Source organism: Atractosteus spatula, chromosome 1, assembly GCF_055471065.1.
Source record: "Atractosteus spatula isolate fAtrSpa1 chromosome 1, fAtrSpa1.hap1, whole genome shotgun sequence".
Taxonomy (NCBI): Eukaryota; Metazoa; Chordata; class Actinopteri; order Semionotiformes; family Lepisosteidae; genus Atractosteus; species Atractosteus spatula.
This window is the reverse complement of record NC_142706.1, coordinates 53590206-53614846: the sequence shown is the minus strand read 5'-3', so window position 1 is coordinate 53614846 and position 24641 is coordinate 53590206. Positions and strand designations below refer to the sequence as shown.

Sequence of the window (24641 nt, the reverse complement as noted above, 5' to 3'; positions counted from 1 at the left end):
TTTAGTCATACAGCTGAAAATGCCCTCAGATACAAAGGTAAATAGTTTCAGCCCAGCCTGCAGCAGATTGAATTGACTTTCCCCAGAGTTGCCAGATGCTGTTGATAAGTTCAGTTTGATAAAGGTGCTACTTCTTAAATTGTAGGATAGGTACAGAGAACTGCAATAAATTATTACAATGGGAAGGTGGTTTCCCATTTAAAGGTCTGTAGATTAAACCAGTGACACATTCAATCAAAGAAAAAAGGTTGCAATGATAAGTGTGAGGGGGCACCAGTAATAAATTTTAGGCAGAACCGTGTAAGACATCATGCTTAGAGGCAGCTCTGTAAGCCACATCACCATCGTCCAAAATGGGGAGTAATAACAGTATCGAAGTGGTGTATGCGTTGAGGAATGCATAAAAAAAGATTTCTTGCAATAAAGGCAACCAAGTCTAGACTTTAACTTAAGTTTAAACAAGTTTTGAAAGTTAAAGCTTAAAAACTAGAAGCATAGGTATTTATGTTCTCTGAACATTTTGTAAGTATTAATGGTATTGGAGATGTTTGAATTTTTTATTGATTTGCATTCTTACTTTAGCAGAGTTTAGAAGGAGACATAGCTTGTGGAATTGTATTTTAACAGAGCTGCAAATGAGATCATAACAGATGATAAAGTGGGGCCATTAGAGTGTAAGGTGGTGATATGGGTGTAGTGGTAGACATGAGTGCTGCCTAGTACTTGAACAATATGAGTAATATAGATTGAAGAGTAGGGCCCAGAATAAAACCCATGTGGGACACGCTTTATATCATATGAGAAAGGTGGTGAAACAAATGTCAGATCTTACACATTCTATATGGTTTCATAAGTAATTCTGAGATCATGAAAGGGAATTCATGTCAGGTCCAAGCAGGGATGTTAATCCTAGGTAGATCCTTCCCTCTTTATTCAAATGTTGAACAACTTCTCCAGCTGTCTTGTTATGCAGTGGTTTTTACGGCTTGGGAGGCGTGCTGCACTTCAGTGCTGGGTGCTGGGAGTCAGTTTCTAGATGTACATAGCTTCCTTTGGGAAGCAGTGTGCATTTGCAAGTATTATTATTATCATCAATAATATTTTCCCCCTTTTTGATTTTTCATAAGTCCTTTTTTGACACTTTTAATCGTAGAAGAAAGAAGGCAAAATTTTGAAAGCAAGGTGCCAATGAGGACTGTTTTCTTCCAACTGCTAAAATTGCAGTACTTTGCAAAACTTTTGTAATTAGAAATGCTTTAAAATGCTTAATCATTTTTTTTTCTCAGAAATTGCTCTCATGTATGCAGTCCAGTGCTCCTTGTATAATCGGCAACAGAGAGTGTAAAAAATATAGTCATATAGTCCTTGTACAGTACATGGTCTGTGGTATCTACACTTGTGTTGATTTAAATCAGTCACATATTAAGATCTTGTCATGCTGGATGATTTGTTAATGTTAATTACATAAATATACAAAACTAATAGTCTTGAGTTGTATCCAAGTAGGTGCATTGGCAGAGAGGAAGAAACGAAAACGAAAGAAGTGGTGTGAAATAAGGCAGGGCCGGTCCTCCAGAGTATGTTAGTGAGTGACGTTTGTTTCTGTTGGTCCTGTCTGCTGTGATGGGCTGGTTTCTGTCAGGCTGGCAGCTGGGATTATGTTGTGGCAGCCTGGCAGCTGCAGGAGTGGAACTGCCCCAGAGGCTGCTGGCCTGCTCGAAGCTGTTGGTTTGGAATGTCTCACACTAGATTAGGGTCGTTACAAGGCTCTGATGGGGAAACCGATTCATGTTTTCACAGACGGTGATTACTTCCTGTTTTACCTCTATGGCTGCCACAGAAATTGGGCTTAATAAGAGCTCCCTAATATTTGTCTCAGCCCAAACAATGGTTTCCCATTGCTTCAGCTAAACACTTGTTTTAGAAAGCTTCCAGATTTACACACAAAAACGTAGAAAGTAAATGTGATAAATTAAAAAAAATGACAGTTTTACATCAGTATTTGCACATTAGAAGAATAAAGAACAATTTCGGGAACATTTCACCTTTTTAATGTGTACAGTAAAGTCTTCTATAGGAATCTTGAAAGAAAATATGAATATACATGCATCTTCTGATCTAAAAAAACAGTTTTATTTGTGTACATAAGGCTGTGGAAAGAAACATTTTTGAAGTGATTAGTGGCTGATCCAGTCGAAATTTCCACCCAGCTTGTGCAGAAACCAGGCCATGCTACTGTGGCTGGGAGAACCCAGAGGATCTCTGATGTGGCCTAAGAACTGCCAGGCTAAATTAACTAGAGCAGACAGGATCTTCCAGGAGATTGAGCAGAATATATATTGCTGTGACTGACTGGAGCTTGGGCAGGACTGGGAATTGTGTGTGCAAGCTTTGTCTGATCTCCAAATGGCACTGAAAACTTGTTACACTATGAGGAAGATTTTTCTGCAGTTCTTTAAAAACATGTTCAGCATTATGTTCTTTAACTCAGTTCACTCTCTTAGGATCTTACTGTAAGGATTGTCTGTGAACAGATCACCTCACTTAATTTATAATATGTTTATTGCTTTGGTGGATCATGTGTGACTGACCTATCAGACAGTTCTCAATATTTATTGGAAAAAAAAGGACACAAAATTTGCTCAGTCTAAAGACACAATTAGAGCAAAAATGTTAGGTTTTTTAAACATGCTAGAAATGCAAAATAATGTGAATTTTTGTTGTTAAAAATGCTGTAGTAAAAAAATATTTGTGACACATGTGTCAGGCAGACCCATAACACACCACCTACTGATTTAGTGTTGCTAATGTGTGTGATTAGATAGGAAGCACTCAGGATTATGCTGTAATTCCCTGTGAAGAGGAGGGATTACACATCATCCTCACAGTCAGCACAGGCCCTTCAGGTTTCTGACTCACTCCAATTGCACAAGAACACCTTTGCAGATATTAACCGAATGCAATTTATTTTCTACAGTACATTTCCAGATGCAAGAGTAATGATTGTTTTGGTTATACACTAAGCTGGAAATGCAGTTTTATTGTATTGAAATGATTGTCCACAATGTAATTCCCTTATCTTGGACACATTTTAATCGTTAATGATCTTGGATGTAGTTTGCCTTTTATTCTAATGTATAGCCCATACATTTTACATGTTAGTAAAATGTACATGTTTGGATTCTTCTTTTCGTATAGAGGGATTGCCCATAACACAATTTAAATTGTTTTAGTTCATTTAGTTACAAGATCGAGTTACATTGATAAACAAATGCATACCTTCTTAATTCTTTGCAACTTGAGTTTTAAAAGTGTAATCAAGCAAAACACTTTTCTCAGTAATTCCTCTTAACCATCATAATTCATTGTAATTATGGACTGTTTAATAGAATCCATAAGACATTATTAGGGTAGGAATGTCTGTACCAAGTAGGATTATATTATCCTCAAGTGGATTGTCTATTGCTCATTTATATTTGCTGGCAAATACCCCCGAGATTTACTCTAATAGTGTGCTTCTTGTCATTCTTTCTATCGTTACCCATTAGCATCCCACCCCACCTGCCTAAGCAGATAGTTCTTCCCCACATGCTGCAACAAATCTAAACAGTCCAAAAGTTATGAAGTTCTGAAGTTATAGCCAAGATTAATATTGTGACTACCGTGGATCTCTGTACTGGGGCACATCTTTCTAGTAACCCTAAAGTCATACGACCATAAAGATGGTTGTGATACTGTGTTTTTGATAAAGTAAGATGTTTTGAACTTTACACAAAGAATACATCTTAAAAATATATAAAGAGAGGGGCACAAAAACTGTGGTTTTTCTTAATGTAGAGATACACAGGTACTGGACAAAAAAATGGAAACACCAATGTAAAGTCGCTTAATAGTGCGCTTGGACACCAAGCATAGTCATTTCAGAAAATCCCATTAATCCTTGATTGGGTCCAGAATATGTGACTGAGGAGGTCATGACATGTGGATCACATCAATGTCAGGCTTATCAAACCGTGATCATATGTACTCAGAGGATTAGCATTGATCTTGCCTTCTAAAGGAATGAGAGCACCTAAACCTTGCCAGGAAAATTTACCCCATAACATTACAGAACCACTTGAACCCATCACTGTTGAACCAGCGCTAAGGGCTGTAGAAGTCTTTAGGTCGGTGCCATACACATCCACTTGTTGAGATCATGTTGAAGCATGATTCCTCTGACCATATTGCATTACTCCACTGTTTGATTGTCCATTGCCTGTTTTATTTGCAAGTCGAGATTTGCAAACGTGTGTGGCCAGGTGTGGCGACCAGTTAGTGGAGTTCTCGGTAGAGAGTTTTTGATGAAACTGGGTGCTCGTGCCCCATGTTGAAATTTGCAGTCAATTGGCCTGTTTCACTTTGCACTTCACACTAAGGTATCTATATTGTATAGATAAAGGTGTCTTTCCCTTGGAGTTCCATGCTTGCAACACCTTAGATGATTCATGCATCATCAACATGCAACAACAGCAGGTTGAGCTCCCTTGGTTGCTGAAGCTCCTGTCAAACACACCCCTGTAATCACCTCCCCCCCCTCACAATCACTGAGATCTCCTCTTACAGCCATGCTAGCCATAATTATAGGCAACCAGGCAGGTCCAGTATTTTTACACATGACCCTAATGCATGCTGGGATGTTATGTGCTTAATTAGCACATGAACCTCCCCTGTGTGGCACCCTTTGCTTTCAATATACTGTACTTAATGTCTTTTATTTACCCAATGTTTCCATTTTTTGTCTACTACCTGTAAATAGTGTGTTTTGGTAGCATCACGGTTTTTAAATACTCGAAGTGAAGGCATGAACCTTCCGTGTCTCTTCCCAGGTCAGTGCCAAGCTGCAGGCTATTCATAATTTAAATTTACAGAATATAGAATAGCACTTTATCAGATATGGGTCAGTGGTTCCAAAGCTATTGGCCTCTAAAGCTCAGATAATCAGGTTAGGAGCATGAAAAGGTAGGACACTCTGACCTATTTTCACAGTGTTTGGAATTACATGTTGTAATAAATGTCAACTCAGAATTTAATCAAATTTGGTTGAGTGATTCTGAAGATCTACATTACATTAGCTTAAGCAAACTGTCCAAAACAAATGGAACAGTAAGTCACCGTGACCTTGATCCCAGTGTTCATAAGAACATTGTATCTTGTGTTCATGTGAAACACTGTGATAATAGCATCTAAGGTTAACAGTATTAAGGTACAACTATTTTGACCTAATAGGCAGCTTCTTTGCATTCAAGTACTACTTGGTAACCTGTGCAACAACCTCTTGAACGTGAGTTTAGCATTTTTGCTATTTTAAAAAGTATTTTAACAAATGTTTTGGTGTATTTCACTGTATAAAATCACAGATGGACGATTATCTATTTAGCTAGATATATCTGGCATTATGCAGCAATATACTTTTTAATATTGCTGTGCCTTTGCCAAAGTGCCAATTCTGATAGGTGCTCCTGATCTTCGGCGCCCATGTCTGTGGAATTATTTCTTGCCTGCCGAAGAGATGAGTGGTCCTGAGTGCTCACAGCAGGCCATGATTTGTCATCAGTATCACAGTCTTATCTTCAAAATTGACTTTGTAGCACAGATTGAACAAATCAAACGCAATTGACATTAAAGGTTTAATGCGGATGTCTGCTCTGCTCTGCTCATCTATTCAGGAATTTTTTTTGCACAACTTTAGAATCAGCTTGTTGTATTAAGGGTCAGTACTGAACAATCATAAAGCAGTTTAAAGGGTCGAATCATGTTTATAATATTATATTTTTTTATTTGTTATATTGAAATCATTTCAGGGCTCCTTATTTATTTGTAATGCAGACCTTTATGTAACAGATCTTGCTGTGAGACCCATCCTACCCTGCATACTAAACTGAAAAACATTTTGCTTTTTTAAAAATAAATCTATATAGAGTTGCAGATTGATAATAGGGAATAGATTTGTTCCATGTACGGTAGTTGTCATAAAGCATTTTCTAGGCTTTGTCATCTGTTTACAATTGGTAAACTAGAGCAAGCACCTGAATTCACACCAAATAAAGAACTGAGTAACAGCCTGTTGTTCCCTGCAGATGTTAGAGAGCTTGATCAAAGATATGTAGCAGAAAATGTAGTGTAGTTTCTGATGCTCAGATATCAAGGTGGAATGAGGCCAAGGGTCTGGGAGGGAGAGATGTGGGAGATTTGAACATACCTGTTAAAGATTAGTTTTTTTTCTGCTTTCGAATGTCTGACAAATGCAAGAAAGCCTGCTGCTGGGTAGTTGGAAACAGGGCCAAAGAGGAGGGTTTGTGACTGTAACCGTCCGTCTCTGTTTAGTATCAGAGAATCAGTGTAAGGAGAGTTTACTGCATTTCTCATGGAAATGCCGTTTCGAGTCCTCTAAAATGACCTCATGCTCGGTGCCGGTGCCAGTTTGTTCTGAAATTGGGAGGGAGGGAATGCACACACACACTGACTGCTCAGACACCCTCAAAAAACCATTCTTGACTTTCAAACGCGTGATGTGATCCAGAGTGTGCGACTCGACATTTTCAGGTGACATTTATAGTCCTGTAGCTTGTAATTAGCACCTCTTAACATGCGATCTTGACTTGTTTGTTTCCAGGCTGTGGAGGCTCAAATACGAAGCTTTGGACAGACCCCATGTCAGCTGCTCATTGAGCCACACCCCCCAAGGAGTTCTGCCATGCAGGTGGTGAGTCATGTTACAGGGACAGGCATTAGCCCTTTTAAAGGAGTTTAGATTACTTGCTGGTTTTCCTAGGACTTTATTGGTGCATTGTGCAGTTTTCACAAAATAATCTAAATCAAGCTATTCCAGAATTAAATCCAATATCCAAAGGGTCAATAAGTTGCAGTGCTGCCTTGTTAACTTGTGTTTTGTCTTTCATGGTTGCCTGCTGGTTTGCTTCAAATTAGATTTGAGGTTTTGCTTTGTTTTTCTCTCTGTCCTACCCCCAAGAACCCTATTTTCTCAACTCTTTTCTTCATTAGCATCTAAGGGACCAGAAACTGATTAATTTTTGGAAAAGAGCCTAAAGAAGCTACCAGTGAACACTTGAGATTGTGTTTGCCACCAGAATGAAAATGAGGAAAAGCTGCATATTTTAAACTAGAGCAGAGTTAGTGTGAGACTGCGAAATGGAGAGAGTGAATACTGGCAGGCAAAGTGCCTATTAGTGTATTGGCCTAGTGGTGTTGACAGCCGGATTCTCCCCCACCATCATTATTCACACCACATGGACAGTGCTTCATACAGGGGAAAAGACAGGAACTGATGTAACAGAAGTATATAAGCACAGTTCATTTGGAAGGTTGTTGTTAATGTTGCTTTAAGAAAAAAGGATTTGGCTATGGGCCTTTTAGAAATAAATTACATGTGGAATAATGAACAGCAATTTTCATGGCGTAATGAGCTTTGGCATACATTTTTTTATGAATATGAATGTGCTGATAACACTCTCACCCTACATACTTGTTGTATTTTGCAGAGAACCCTATTTTCTTCTTCTTTTCACCGTAAATAATACATGGTAAAAACATGTGAACTTGTGTGACAAAACGAAAAATAAGAAAAAGATCCTCAGGTTCTAATCATATGAAAAATGTCTTTAAAAAAAGAACTAAAATCATAATAATAAAGCAAAAAGTGTCCTGTTGTGCAAACTATTTTAATTGAAACATGATGGCTGGGGCACAAGGAAATGGGACACTCTGAACTTAACAGGCACTTACATATTTTGATGTTCAAGTGGTTAAAGGTGTCTTGTATTTGATTTTTTTTCCATCTCACTCTGGCAGGTGTGACTTTAGAATTTGACAGATCTGCCTCAATTTCACAGACTTTGCCCAGCTACACAAACCAAAAGCAGATGATTTTTTAAAGAAAGCTGGCCTGCACTCTGTGCCCTGCTCTTGCAATCTAGTCAGCCCTTGGCATCCATTCATGCTGATGGTAATGACATTGTCAAAATCACTAGTAACCTGTCAAACACAGGGATTCTCTACAATGTGCTTTCGACATTAAACACGTATGTATTTGGTTCTTACGAATAACATCCATGCAGATCTGAAAGTCTCTATAGAATTCCAATAGATATTACTAGTAGTTCCACAGACTGCAGTTTTCACAAAACTTTACCTGCATAATGTTAAATTAGGTAAGAAACTCTCGGACTACTGATGATCTATTGCAAAACTAACATTTAATCTTACAAAATCATTAAAAATGAAAACTCTTCATATTATTGGAAAATTCTTTGCAAAACATTATTACAGATGGGAAAGCTCTCCAATAAAACATGTGAGAATTTGTGACAGGGCTGCTCTCCCAAAGAGTGTGTTATATTCAGAGTTTAATTCTGTTCTTGCTGAGTGTAATATTAGGTTGACATGTATTAGTGCTTTTTTGATTTTCTAATGACAGTTGATAAATATAAGACTATAATGCTGAAAAGAAGCCTTCTTAATATATACCTAAAGAATTCTATATTTTAGGAGAAACCATTTTCTTACACTCTCTGGATTTAAAATTTTGTTCTTTTATACTGTCTTTTATTTAGTACATGTTGATAAAAAATATGTCTGAGCAAACAAAATTTCTCATTTAAATATTTTATATCTTGCACTACCAAATCAAACTGAAGTGTTGTTTTCACTGTGAACTGTTGTCAACACAAGAGGAAGATTGACTTTCAGGCCACATAGGGACTACACTGAAAAACAGTGTTGCTGTCTTGACGGCTTGTTTATCATATACAGTACTGACTGTTTCAAAACACCTATATACTATAAAGTTACACCACAGATGTACCACATAAAAATGATTAGTACAGCTTTCTTAACCTTCACATATGTATTTATTCTTGTTACATATTTAGAGCCAATGACTCCAGCCCAATTGGGCATCCTGCATATACACTATAAAATGCCTGTGGAGGCGCTTACTTTGCTACAATGTGGTCAGCCAGTGCTCTGTTAGAGGTTGCAGGAAAATAAAATACTGTCTTCCAAGTGGCTCAACTGGCAAAGGTGCTCACCCAAGGTCATTTTAAGCTCTGTGGTCCATGTGTCACAGGTTTGAGAAAAAGATACACAAATAAGTACCACAAAATTATGGATTCTAAACTTAAAAAAAGAAATCCAGAATACAATTTTTCATTTTCTAAAATGAATTTAAAACTCCAAAGAGAAAGGTCCGTGTGCATTTTTGTATAACATCAAATTCAGTGAAAGTAAAGATCACTGCAAAAGGTCATTACTCACCCATACTTATATACATTTCAAAGACGATCTCTGTGTTCAAAGAAGAGCAACAAGAAAAATTGCTGATCTCAGGTGATAGTCATACACAGACCTTTTGAAGGATCCAAATCGCTTTAGTCTAGGACAAAGGGGATTAAAAGGAGATATATTATAAGAGAGGTAAAATCCAATGTATAGATAGGGGTAAATACAGGTGACTACTTCACATTCAATAGTGAAACAGATACACATAAGTAAATACTGTACATTAAATTTTTGGTTAAATGCTCCAGGATTGTGTGAAATCCCTTGTGTTTCACATTCTTACTTTAACATGCACATACAAAACGTATACTGTTCATCTAAAGACTCATTCATTAAATGAATATGGTTTTATGTACTGTAATAATATTAACTGAATAGGGCTTTACAGTAGTATGACTAGAGCTGGAATTTCTTTCATTCTGGGGGAATTTTAGCAGTTTGCCCTTTAATTCTTTAATGCCGACTCCAAAAGCCTCAAGTCTGCATGGGCTCAGGTTGTTCACAGGTCATGCCAAGCCTGTGTTCCATTTTACAGAGACGAGATACCAAAGGTGAATAAAGCATTTAAGAAGTCATTATCGAATCCCCTCTTCTAATACAGTATATTTATCCTCCTTTCCATTCTCAAATTTGTCCTTAAAGGGACAGTAGCTTTGAAAAGAAAGCTTGGCTTTTTCCGTGGGTGTTTTGATGTCTGCCTCATGCTGTGTACAGTGCATAAGCAGTAATTTACACCAGGTGTAGCAATTAGCAAGCACATGCACAGTGCCTGTTTTGTCTGGGTGTGTAGCTCCTGGCACGTCCCCTGGTGCTTTTGCAACATCAGATCTCTGGATTTAATTGAGGCCACATTAGATGAGGCATTACTGACACCTTTAATTGAATGAGTATTTGGGAAGGATTAGCTCATAATATTGATTGGCTTTAAGCCACTTGCACAGAAGGGAAGTAGAGTAGCATAACTTGTATTCACACCTTAAGTATGTGTCATTTGGAGCAAAGGAGGGCATTTGGTTACACATGGAAAAAAATAACCTTTCTAATGCATTTTGCTTTATTTAGTCTTTATAAAAAAAACTTTTTTTCCCTAATTATATTTACATCCACAAAGTAGTGAAGCATAAATACATCTGCTGCCAGTTCTTATTCAATCCATTCCATCTACAGTAATGTCTTTGTAAATGCATACTGTATGTGAATGTAGCTTTTGAAATTTACTGTTCATTCCAATTCCAATTCATTGTCTTCATAAGAATATTCAGCCACTTCACTCTGTCTTGCTGTATTCTGTGTAACAGGATAGCAGGCATGTTAATGTTTTGTTTTAAAATCTTCAAAAAAGGTCATTATTTTTAAAGCAAATTATTTTTTTTCAAATTTAAGAATGGGAAATTTGTCTTCAGTAATTACTTACTGGCAATGTTGTGGACCATTGTACATGTATTGAACCAGGCAGTGGTATGTCATCTTAACTTTTACATTTATAAAACCTTTTTCTTATAATTGCAGTAGATAGGTTTACATACAGATATAATTTGCTTTTGCTAGCAATCATTTTGACTAATGGTTAACAGCATTCAGACAATTCTACACATTTCAGTTTTTGTGTAATAACCAGGGGAGATTAATTTCTTGCCCATGCAGTAAAACTTCAGAGGCAACCTAATTACCTTAAAATACTGTCACCTTTTTGGCTGCTTCAAAATCTTACAATTTGTCTTCCCTTGAAAGTTGTGGGGCTGCTAATACCTCACATTATTTTTTTTCTGTCTTGGATTTGGAAATTTAATTGCTTCCTTTAAAATGTACAATATATTCATTTTCAATTCAAGTTCATTGTGCAACAAGTATCAACATTCTTGACAGGATAGTGCATACCTTGAATAGGTTTATTTACCATTTAAATCAAATTATTGTAAAATCTTATAGTACTAATAGTAACTTGTTCAATAGTTGAAACATCTGTGTGCTGCTGAAAGAAGCTTTCTGCGTAGCAGTGCTATCACCTTGTAGCCTGGTCTCATCAAAATCAAATCGCAGAAGCCAAGCAAGACTGTCTATGGTCAGCAGTGAGACAGGAAACAGGATACTGCAATAAGTAGTGCTGGTGGATCAGTAGGCACTTTTTCCTCTGGCCCAGGATTTTCAAACCAGTTAATCAGTATGGTAATAGGGAATGCTACACTGGTCCCATGGCACTTTTCAAAAGAGTGGGGGCATTAACTCCTGTGTCCTGGCTGAATTACACTCTAGAATCTGGACAATCTGACCTGTTGTAAGTTTCCCCTACCGTAAATTCCCAAATAGTGAAGCAATTTCAAACCCTCTGTCTGATCTGTTATGTAGTGGCACTGCTGATGTGTAATGGGCATGTCACCCAGATGGGTACCGCACTTCTGTGGTGGATAAAATGAATCCGCCTTCTGTATGTGAAGTGCTTTGGGATTCTTTGAGTTGAAAAGTGCTGTAGTAATCAAAGACTTATTACTATTGAAGCATATAGAGTATTTAGAAAAACATGACTGTGCCGTGTAGAAGATCCTCAGCTCTATTCAGTTTGGCTTTTTTCTTGAAAAAAATCATTTGATCTGGAAATCCAAATCCTGTCAATCAGCTCCAATTCTGTGAATGTCCAGCCCTTTGCCTGCTGATCTAAACTGCTACCTTTGGCTTGGCTGTGCTGTTCTGCAGTGGTTTTCTTAACCTGATCTCTCTTCCCTGTGCTTTTCTCTCTCATCCTTTCCCGGGTCGCTCCCCGCCTCCTCTGTTTGGTTTTCGTTCCCCCGCCGTGGGCCACTCAACAGTATCTCCTCCTGCAGACCCCTCTGATGTTCACTGAGCAAATGCAGCAGGATGTCATCATGGTGCTGAAGTTTCCGTCCAACTCGCCCGTGGCCCACGTGGCCGCCAACACCCAGCCTGGCTTGTCGGGGTCTGCCATCATCACTGTGACGGCCAACAGGCTCTTCGCGGTCAACAAGTGGCATGGGCTCACGGGTAAGAAATCATTCATCTTTTCAAAAACAAATTGCTTATTTTAGAGAACTGATACAACCATTTTAAGTGCAATTGACATTTCACAGCCATCCTTTTATCATACAATTTTGCGAATATAGGTCATACATGTGAATTTAATGTATTTTTATCTGTTCCTTTAACTTTAATTTTGCTCGCTTCTTACCGAACTCTGCCAATTCAAAAATAAGGAAGATTCATACGTTTTTGTGATTATAATGAGGGAGAAATGTACGTACATGTACAATATTAATTCATGTTTCAGTTATTCTGTTCATTAATCATATATCAGCGACTGGATGTTCATTCGAGGTTGTGTATGGCCTTCTTTAGCTTTTATCACAGCACTGAAGCATCCCCTGTCCTGGAGAGTTAAAGGCCTGCAGATTACTTAACAATTTCAATCCTTTGAAAAAGAACCCGAAGTTGAATATATGGTTTCTTTTATGTTTCAAAAGAAGCATAATTGTATGTTGAGCAGGTTATGATTTCCTTGGGATATTAGCATGTGTACTATGAATTCATCAGGAGCTAACACTTATATTATGCAATGTTTTAAATATTGTATATCTGATCTCAAAACATGATGTCATTGAAAATCATTCAGTAGTCCTGAAGGTTTTGATTATTTTGATGTCTTTATAAGGAAGTGTGTGTCCTTTTTTTCTAACTCATTTGTTAGGAAGGGTCCTAACTAAAAAAAAAACGTTTTAATGCAAATTCATATTTTTATTTATTTTTAAAGAATTCATATTTTTCTTACTTTTTTAAAACTTTTTTCTTACCTTTTCTTACTTTAGCCATAAAACACCTTAATTATTATGTTGCCAGATATATATTGGCAGTTATATTGCTGTAAAATAAACCTGAAACTTGAAAAGTGTTTTCTGAATAGCATAAATAAAACAATTTTTGTAGCAGATCAGAAAATTTCAGTGTTATAAAATTATAATTGACCCAACCAAAATAATTGACTTCACTTTAGCATGGGTAGCTTTGACATGTTCAGATGTAATTGTCAGGAAGCTATCGATTTGCTGTACAATTGTACAGAGTCCTTCTTTTGTCAAGTATTGACATTCTTGTCTTCTAAGAGCTGCAAAGAAAACAATGGTTGCATTGAGGCTTAAATATCATCATGTAATTAACTTCCTGACAAAGAAAGAAAAATGCACTGAAGATCTTACATGATATTTAAATCTCTGCGCAAGTTTTTTTATTTTTATTGTACAATTTACATAAAGGGAAACACCAGACAGCATTGCTGTTGGAGCTACATGCAGATAATTCTTAGAACATTCACTTAGCCAAGCCAGAGGGTTCTGGACTATTTTCACCATGCTGTCATCAAATACTGTAGTTGACTCTAGACAACGCTATCCCAAAGAAAATGTCTCCAATTGCAAAAGAACGGAGGCATCGTTTGCAGTTAATGAATAGGTTGTTTCATGGTGGTACACAAGAGTTTTGACTAGGACTTCAGTTCTGACAGCCTGCGACTGCCACCATTAAAAAAAAAACATTTGTAATGATAACAGCTGACACTTTGGGTTTTAATGTGGAAGAATTGTAAACAGTCCTGCACGATCATGTGGGAAACAGTTCAAAAGCTTCACCTTTATGTGTCCATGATGCTATTTTTATGGCAATTTCAGTCTGACAAAGAAAAACTGGGACAAGTACACAAAGTGTTTACTGCTGCAGATTTGGAATTTCTACCATCGTCATGAGCCCGGACAGCTGTTCATGGAGTGGGAGCATCTAATTTATCTAGGCAGGAAAATTAATTTATAATTTTTCGTAGGTAAGAATTATTTTTTGCAGGCTAAGAGCATAAGGCATACTGCTGCACCAGGAAAGGAGCACCGGTTTTTATTGTGTCAGTCTGCAGGACACGTCCCCTAGCCATTTGCAAGAACTTCCTTTTGCTGCCCGTTTGCCATGCTTGGTTCCAATTATTTGTATTTTTTATTTCAAACCGCATGTTTTTAAGTTTTGTTATTTCACCAAATCCAATTTGTAATCACCGGTAGTTTCTGACTTGCCTTGTGGTTACAACCTATACTGCTCAGGGAGAATGTGGACTTGCAGACACATGCCTTCACCCCACACCCACCTACCAGAGCCATCATTTCTTGGCTCACTGCAAGTTCCATGGTTCTTTGCAAGAGAGTTACTGTAGCACTGGCTGGAGGTGTCAGTTGCAGTTGCCTGATGTCAAGGATTCACTGTTTTGACAAATTCCAAGCCTAACCTTACTGACTAATACCCTACTACACCTTACAATAGCCAGTAATATCTCAGACATAGGGTTAAACCTTCACTGCTTTTAGATACTTGGCAGTCTCCCTATGAATCTTTACCATGTTCCCAAACTTGCAGTGGTACTGAGCACGTTACGCCAGTGACGTCATCCCCTTGAATCCTAGACAGTGTAGAATTCTCCCAAGCTGGAAAACCTGATCACGAAGTTGGCCATTGCCAAGGGAGTGGCCCAGCCACTGAGCTTGCAGCGGGCCATAATCGAATCCCGGAAGAGGCAGAGTGGAGCTGCACTCGTCACCTTAATCATATTGGTCTCAAGCTGAGGTCACCGAGGTCTCTGCAGAGGAGGAGTTGAAAGGGGCAGAATGTGAGAGGGCTCAGTGGCACTGAACCTGTTACCAAAGTGACCGTACCCCCTTGAAACCTAAACAGGCTAATCCCCTGGACTTGTGTATGCTTAGTCTGCTCTGTGCCTGCAAGCAAATGAGATCAAATCCTATCAGAGGCAGAGCCAAGCTGTACCCGTCAAGAATGCATCTGTTTATTCATATTTTTTCATGTACTTGCATCTTGCAAAATTTAGTTTTTGTATGCTTACGTCAATTCAAACAAATACAGCTATACCTTTGTGATATGGATGTTCTTTTTCTTCTTTTCCAGGCCATCAAGGCTCTGTCCAAGAACAACCGTACCAGCTGCCTGTGGAAATCGATCCTCTGATAGGTCTGTCACTTGTCTCTCTTCCTTTGCGATTCATTACACTCTGTGCGGTGGCCCTGAGGTGTAGATTACTGTTGTTTTTCACTTGCACATTCCCCGAATGGAATTTCCTTCATAAACCATTTGCATGCAAATTGGAATGCAATGAGCTGTGGCTATGCTGGTATTTCATCAACTCCCCCTCGTTGGGCTGCCTAATTTGAACAGGGATAGGACGTGTGTCAGTGAAAATTAATATGGATGCTGTAATAATGTGTGATTGAGAATGCGCATGAAGTACTGTCAGGACAATACAGGCTCCTTTCATCACTCAGACTTGTTGATGAGCAGAAGAAGGGTACTGCGGTGATGAATTGGTACTTCTCTAATGTAGTGGCTCCAGCACTGGCGAGCATTTTCATAATAACAGCGGGGTTCCTAGCAGTTGTGCGAGGTGAAAAATAAAGCACGTGCTCCCAGAATTTCATCATTAAGGACATCAGCTTTTCTCCCTTTATGGGCCTGCTGTTCAGACAAAGAGCTTAAAAGTGTAATTACACATTTCTCCAGCAAGATAAAATATGATGGTCTCCTTGTGTTGCTGAAGCAACAACGTTTTATTTCAAATGGCATTTCTTTTTTAGGACGGATGGTTGGTTTGTTTTCATCACTGGAAATAACAGATTGTTTTACTGTTTGGTTATTTTGCACATTCATGGAAATGAGATGCAGCTTTTTAATGAGTCATCCCGGCTTCAGTCTGCCTCTGAAAAAAAAATAGAATCAGAATGATTCTTGGTGCAATGTACTGTACTTAATTATAAGCTCAAGAAATCTATGTAAAACTGTTTAGAAGGGCATTTGTTGTTACACTAAGCATTAGAAAATGTTGGCTTATCTGATTTTTTCAGATTCTTTTTCTTATTTGTGTATTTATATGTGTTATTTGGCTTCAGACCATGTAAGCATGACACACATTAAAATATGCAGAAGTATCTAATAATATTAATTCAAAGACCAATACTAGAAAACCTGAGACTGGGACAATTATTTAATGTTCTCATATTTCCTTTATTTGGTTTTGCAAACCATAGTGCATACCGAATAGCAAAAACCAAGCAGAATTCATCAATAAAAATGTTTTTTGTCACTATGGCTTTTTAAAATTTAGTGGAATGTAAAAACTATGTAAACCAAAACAGTGGACAATAAATGGCCAATGTACAAACCAATGCAGGCAGATACCCTGGGTCAAAGTGCTTGTAAGGTCTATATCAGCCCTTTTGGATAAGGATTAATATCTGTAATAACATTTCACAAGATAAGCTTCTGAAGCAGTGTTGCCTTCTTGAGATGATAGATCTTTTCCTCACATTTTGTAGCACCTATTTTTTAGAGAGACTGCATTTCGAGAAAAAGATTTTTTTTAAAGAAGCGTGCTCCATCCATCTAAATGGTACATGTTTAGCATTTATAAATGTGCAGTAAGATATTCTGAATCACTACAGTATGTGTGGTGGATACTTGTGACAGAATGTAAGTGATCAGCTGCAGCCTGGCTCTTTCCAGTCTGCTGACATGCATCCCTCTGTGTGTGTCTGCAGCCAGCAATATGGGCACCCACCGCCGACAGATCACTGACCTCCTGGACCAAAGCATTCAGATCCATTCGCAGTGTTTTGTGATCACAGCCGACAACCGCTTCATCCTGGTCTGCGGCTTCTGGGACAAGAGCTTCCGCGTCTATTCCACCGACTCAGGTAATTGCATGGCTCAGCTCCCTGTACGGCAGGAGGAGACACCAGAGTCTGGGGTCAAGGTCACAAATGAGGCTGCGTGGGTTACAACTTCATCCTCTGGTTTCATTTCCAAACTGCTTGTACCTGCCTGGAGATTTGCATAAGCTCCGAATTCAATTTAAAGGCATAGCATTGTGTTGAGCATGGGGGAGAAAAATGGGTGTTAAATAAAGCTGGGCTCTTTTATTTATTTGAGTGTGTATTTATATTAATAATCTCTAACAAAAATATAACTTTAATTGTTGCATTTACAACCAACAGCTGTGTTGTGCTCTCATGGAGACTTTGATTCCTCATATTATTGTGCAGTCTTCACATAATTTAACAGTTAATTACAGTTAGCTCCCTTTGTCCTCTGTTTGTTGAGTGAATTGATTGAGTGTCGGCTGTGGATTTGTGAAGGCATTTTCTCATGTGTGTGTTCAGTTCCTTTTTCTGGATAGTGCTTGCTTGAAATAGTTTGCTCTTATTCAGTGCAGAAAAGGAGTTGTATCCCATTAATACTACTTGTATTAAATGCTGTACTTTTTATTGCTCCCATCACAGTCTCCAGTTGTGTTAAATAGTGCTCCTTATATATCAGAGTTCTGTTTGCCCTCAGGTCCAGTAGATGGTGTGTTGAAATCTTGTTATACATTGAGATGATTTGGCTACTTGAGAAGCTTTCAGTTCTTTTTCATTGTGTAAATAATATCCCTGGTGTAGTGCATACATTTTCTGCAGAGGTATGAAAACCATGTGGAATACGTCCTTTTTCTGTGGTGTACAAGCTCCGAGTAATGCTAATATTCAAATACATTTCATCAGTGGTAATGAAACTGGTAATAAAAATATACTCAGCCTGACTCAGGAGGTCACAGTACATATAATTTAATCAGCATTAGGCGCCTGTGTTTCAGTGCAGTTTGAAATCTGACAACAATTACACTTGCATACACATTGTAAGTTTTGAGGGCTTTGAAGAACAAATATTTATACTTCTTTTGAAAATCTGTGAAAATTTCGGCTTTGTTGATATGCCTTGAGGATATGTTAATAGACAGCAGGTTCTTTTCACAATGTATTGAAACAGTTTTACCCTGTCAAATTTGCTTTACAGCGATTTCTTATTAAATGGGCTACTCTTAGACATCAGTGTATCTTCTGAGTCTCAATGCATTTTTTTAATTGGATGTTATGCCTTAGATTAGTTTTATGGTATTTTGCAATATTTTTCATGTGCCTTAAATTACCATGGATAGTTTTATCTTACTCATTGACAGAATGTAAACAGCAAACAGCTGAAAACAGTGTTAGTCTAATGTGATTACCATGAAAACAATCATTGCTCTTTTACTTGTAGTCAAAACAGAACAAACAATAACTTGCATTTATTCCACTTTTCCTGCTTCCTTTGCACTTTCTTTTTACCTTATGTTTGCATTAAATATAGAGTTCCCTTGTGCTGAATGAAAAACTGTCACCTTGGCTAAAATATTTGAATGACAGTTTATGATAGCACCGTTGGTGGGTGCGTCTTAACAGTTGTTGTTGTTACTGGTGTGTTTTCTGGGTCGAAACAGAGCTGAGGTTGCATGGCGTTCGTATTCATTTGTTGTGAGGAGAAGTAAAGTCATGAATCAATGACTTCATCACTGTAGTAAGAGTACCATACCAATCAATTAGTGGCATAAATTGCCATGTGATTGAGTAAAGCTGTGTTGGATTTAAAAACTATGCATTTTGCCCTGTCTTTGCTAGATAATACAGTATCGAATACATTGCACTTAAGACAAATCTTAATTTGATTTTTCTCAGTTTATACCAATTATTTCTATGCAAGGTTCAGGATGGAAGTACATATTTCCATTTACATTCTGCATAAAAGGCAAAACGCTGTTCTTTCCACATCTAGAAGTGCCACCTATGACAACTGTCCACCTATAAATGTTGTTGCCAGCTGTGTTGATTAGAAAATCCCAGCAATATTTTATTATTAAAATTATTACAGTCATGCAGTGTAAAGAGATCTTTCTAGAAGGAATACAGCGTTCAATGTGTAACAATAAAACCCTGTGAAGTGGGTAATTGAAATTCACAGGGCATGATGTCATTACATTTTACTGTCCATAGTTAATAATTTGAAATTGAAATGTATTGTATTTTTGTTGTGTTCCTTATTTTTGTTATCAATACCTCAGCAAGGTGGGCATCTTTTGTAACAAATGTGGGCAGATGAACTGGTTCACAAACAAAAGACTATTAGGGATTATTTTGAGAAAGTAATACTAAAAAATGACAAAACATTGCACTTAATGATTGTATTTTTACTCAATTTAAAGCTTCAGAAAAAGCACATACAAGCTCTGTTACCTGTACCTGAGATAAATGATTGTTGTGAAAATAAACAGCTTTTCCTTGTTAATTAGGTAGTCTTAAATGTACTATAAGAAACTAAGTGGGTATTTACTTATTGAGAGTTACATTTAGCAATCTTCATAGAGTTATACATTTAGAGTTATATTTAGCGATCTCCTTAAAACGTACTAAATTTGTAGGTCTAGTGTTACAAAGCCTGCTGTTTTGTCACAATGCTTTCATACTGTAAATGTTAATAAAGCTTGAGTTGCTTGGCTATGACTGCCACATTGTTTTCGAAGAAAAATACCATACCTGTAGTAAATAGAAAAAAAAGCGTTATAGTTCTGTTACAATAATGGCTTGCAGAGCTTTCATAATTTTTTTAATTAGAAACATGAAACACTTCTACATATTATGCAATTACACAGAAGCTTTTATATTTGTAGTCTCATTATGGTTGTCAGGATTTCAGTATCCCTTCGGGTCACGCATTTCCATTGCATTGCAGGTAAACTGACTCAGATCGTCTTCGGGCATCGCGATGTGGTAACGTGTTTGGCGAGGTCTGAATCCTACATCGGTGGAGACTGCTATGTCCTGTCAGGGTCCAGAGACGCCACCCTTCTGCTCTGGTACTGGAATGGCAAGAACAGCAGCATCGGAGAGAACCCAGGCAGTGAGTACAGCTCCTTTTTCCCACCTCGCCAGCTAGATATGCACACTCTATCCATTAGTAGCTCTGGACTCCTTTTCACAAGTCCAAATCACCACTTTTCTTTGCACAAAATGTACGTTTTTTGTGCGCGCACACATACAGACACACAAGCAGGCTGGGATTCAGGAATGTTCCGCAGTTAGTTGGATTTGCCTTTGCGTTTAAGCTGTGTGACATTTATTTTTCAAATGCCAGCGCATTAAGGCAAAAAGCCACTAAGAGACAGTAAGTGTGCCCTGGGTTCTGAGACAGATGAAAGTTCACCATCAGTGATGGTATTTTATCTGTAAACAGAGCAGTGGGCTTAATAAAACTGAAACATGTTCAGGTCTGCCCTTACTTACCATAACATATGGCTGCAAACATGATCAAAGAACAGCAGACGTACTGTTGCAGTGTGCTTCTCCTTGTTAATATGGCTTAGACACACTACAAGACACTAAGCGTTTATTTAACAAATTTACTACAATTAATGACAAATTGTGTTATTTTTTGTTCTTGCACAACAGTGTTTAATTAAATGGCCTTTTTCACCTTTCTAAAGTATAGTCTAAAGTTACATTGATTGCTGTTTACTTACTGTACTTGTAATGCAACCATAAATATTAAAACTTAAGTCCTTAGGCATAAGGAAAAAGTAGATGCACTATATACCATACTGTTTTGCTTCAGTTTTTTTTCTTAAAAAGGTGTGTTTTTTTTAAAGGCTTCTGGTCCTGAATTTGTTTAAAGCCATGCATTATAAATTACTTCAGATGATTTATTTTATTTACTTGTATTTAGATATTGCTAGTTGCCATTATTTTTACATGATCTATAAAACATATAGAACAGTGCATTTAAATTTATGAACCACAAAAATATTGATTTAATTTGTCTTGTAATATACATGTAGGCATATGCTGCAAATAGGAAAGTACAGTATGCAGATGTGTTGGTTTGAACGTTAAGCAGAAGCTGACAGTTTCAGACTGCTCGTTCTAAATGTCTCAATGTATTGAAGAGTAAAAATGTTCCTTGCTACTGTATAGAGGTTTAAATTAAAAGTATCTGTGCAAGATACTATTTTGATATTCTTATTTTCAAAACTAGAACATGCTTATAAGTTTCCTAGTGCTGAGATTGCTGTAATTCTCTTTTCAACCCTTTTTTTCAAGAAAATCAATTTTAAAACATTTGGCTTTCTCATACACTTTTATCAGTGTCATGCAGTTTTTTACTCTTAGGTGAAAGCATTTGTTTTGCATCATTCTAGGACTTCATTTTTATTTGGAAACAATACATCTGATATTTAAGAAAGCTTGTTATTATATCTATTAGATGCACAAAGATGAAAAATATATTTTTAAAAACAGGTAAATTCAGCCTTTAATTCCATTATGTTACATTTACTGACATTTTAAATAATGTTGAGAGTACTTATTACATTAATTTGTTTCTATATAAGCAAAGAACTGTGATAGTTTTTATTATTGCTATTATTAGTAGTTACAGGATTATGGTGGTAAATGTTACTTTCCTGCATATCCTTGAATTATTAACCTTTTTGAAAGCTGTTGTAATAAAACCAAACTAAAAACTAAGTAAAATTATAGCTATAACAAATATTTATTTTTTATTAATTTGTTTGGAACAGATTTAAATATTTTTCTAAGACATTAGTACCATACAATTATGAATTTAAGACAAAGATGGACTTTAAGAAGTCTGTTTTGTCACAATGCACTTAGTACGGTATAATTGACAATTACATAGTATGAATAATGAGCGTGATAATAATTACTACACACTTATATTTGAGGTTTCCTTCAGTTACTGATTTTTTCAGTTGCCAGTAAAAAAGAAAGATATATTATTACAATATTTTCATCAAGTTAATAACCTTCAGTTAATTTGACAAGCGACTATGTTTAATGATATTAGCTTGTTTTAGTAATATCTATGAAAATGTATCGATGCAGCTTTTTTGTTACAAAGATTGAACAAAATAACGTTAACTTACCCTCAAGATTTCTTTCCTACTGTCATTAATGGATAAAAATGTAGCTAAATTCATTCACCCCTTTAAAGACACGCAAACAGCACTGACATCATGTGGGTGAACTAAATGGCTTATTTTCTTCAAAATTTAGGTCACGCAATCAGATCTCACAGACAGTGAGCTTGTACGTGTGCCTTGCTCTGAGCTCGGTTGTTGATTCAGAGGGAAAAGGCAGAGCTTGTAGTGGAATTCTAATCACACCAGTTCAGTGGAACAGCAGAACAAAGTGATGCGCCATTGCCATAAACCGCAGGGAGGTCTGTAAGCCATAGGACTTACAAACACAGTTCTGCTTCCTTTCTTCCTTTTCCAAATACAGTACTGTAAAGTGGCCCCTTTCCACGTTTGCATAATGCATTTGTAACGTCCCACGCACTTAATAAGCCTTAAACAGATGACTTCCTTGGTCCATTCTCCAGGAGACAGGAGAGCTTCTGATGAAGTTTATATTAGGAATTGTTTTTGTTGCGTGCTGACATTGATTAGAATTGTTCTCCTCTCCCACATCCTACTAAACTCTGTCAGGTATCCCTCATTTCCCTGGCCTACATAAACATTCAGCTGCAAACCAGGGGTGTGCTGTGGTGAGGGTGCTAGGCAAGGGGAGACAGATGTAGAAATGCAGGGTGAAAGACACTAATACTGAATTAAAACAGACTGGACTGCCATCTTGTGGTAAGAATGGGCAGTGCATGATCATTATTGCTGTACTATCTTAATGTAATGCAGTGTAAATAATTTAAAAGATATAAGAAAACAGTTTTTTATTATGCATTGCCAGAGTACTCCATATATAGTCAATAATGTATACAACTTTACGTTAAAAACTGTTAATCAACGTGTTTTTAACTTTACGTTTAAAACTGTTTATCAAAATATATTTAATCTACTTTGATGGAATAAGTTTTATTTATTAACTTTCAAAGTAACTTTAATGTTTTGTATAAAACACAGTCACAGAGAATAAGATCATTTCAGTTTAATAATTGTCTACTAAGCACATTCATGATTTTGTAAATGTTATAGATTGTGTATCCCTAGTTGTTATAGCTTAAGATTTTTTTTTTTACTAGAATCAAAATTGGACTAGTTTTTTGGTCAATGGGATAATTATTTCAAGACATTGATTAGTTGCCTCTTTGTGGGGAAAAAAATCAAAACAAATGTTTTATTTAGTAAAAACGATTTAAAGGTAGTCAAACAGTCAAACAGAATGAGCTGTCCGACATATAAAGACTCGTGTTTCAGGTGAATGATACTCTTCACAGATTTGGGATGTATATATATACTATATTAAATTGTAATCAGATGTTAGCTTAATGTAAACCAAATGTTCACCAATGGGCAAAGTTAAATGATACATCAATATATCAATTTTATTAATCTTTTGTTGTAGAAATCTGATTATGTGCTTTAATCCCAAAAATTGTAAAACATAAATAAAATTTTAAATGTGAAAGATACATTATAGAGTTTTTTAAAGCAGTTTTTTTTAATTAAAACAGTTTTTTTATTCATTTTATACAAGCTGTGGCTGCCTGGCCTTATTTGTAAGTTAATAGTCTTGTCAGAGTTTTTTAGTGGGTTTGCCACTGCCTGTCTCCATCAGGACAGGAGAATAATTTGTGAATTTGAGTCTTAAGTAGTAACACTACAAAGCCAAGATAAGGGTCAAGTAAGTAAAATAATTCCCTTATGAATTTTAGCTCCTATACCCCTCAGAAATGGGACATTCTGTCAGAGACCAGATGTACTTATGCATGATTACCTTATAGCTAACATGACCAAAAAGAGACAGACTTCAATGGCACACATTCTGACTGGTTGTTGATTCCCAGTTTATTCAAATTAGAAGTTGCAAGTGGCTGTCTGTCTTGGAAAGTGATCACACACAAAAAAGAGTGATTTGCTTTAAACTCATGGCTTTTAAATCCGTTACCTAATGATCACTTCACTTACTAATGTTTCTGAATTAAAATGTTTCTGAGCAGAGAACATTTTTATCCTTCAATGGTCTTTAAGGTAAATAAACCATAGATATTTTAGTTAAACTATTAATGATACTGTTCCATATTATTTTTATTTTCCCTTATTGTAGAAAGTTATTTTATGCAATTGTACAGATTTTTCTTTTTTGTTTTGCTGTCTTAAGAATGTACATACAACAGTAATCAATTTTTAAAATGATTGAGACTCAGTATAATATATAACATTACATACTGCAAATCTTTTATTTAGGTTTTCCAGTTTCTATTCTTCTTCTACATTCTGTCTTGTTTTACTGGTATTTTACTCCAGAATTGATACTCCAGAATCAGTAAGTGGCTAACTCTGGGCCCGTTTCAAACATTTCTGGCTACATTCAGAGTTCTCTTCATTTTAACAAGGCCCCTGGTGATCAGCTAGGTTCTGCGATAAACGCTTTCTG

General features: G+C 36.8%; 1 protein-coding gene across 8 annotated transcripts in view; it reads left to right on the top strand.

Moving 5' to 3' along the window:
* The window catches only part of lrba (LPS-responsive vesicle trafficking, beach and anchor containing), a 289988-nt gene that overhangs the window by 252712 nt on the left and 12635 nt on the right, over positions 1-24641 (top strand). For 4 of the 8 annotated variants that reach the window (XM_088910702.1, XM_088910720.1, XM_088910710.1 and 1 more), the window contains exons 48-52: positions 6656-6745; positions 12144-12336; positions 15280-15342; positions 16923-17078; positions 19966-20133. In XM_088910702.1, the coding sequence (XP_088766828.1) occupies positions 6656-6745; positions 12144-12336; positions 15280-15342; positions 16923-17078; positions 19966-20133 (670 nt within the window). The remainder of the gene's footprint in view (positions 1-6655; positions 6746-12143; positions 12337-15279; positions 15343-16922; positions 17079-19965; positions 20134-24641) is intronic. The other 4 variants (XM_088910752.1, XM_088910744.1, XM_088910736.1 and 1 more) reach the window with 1 other exon arrangement.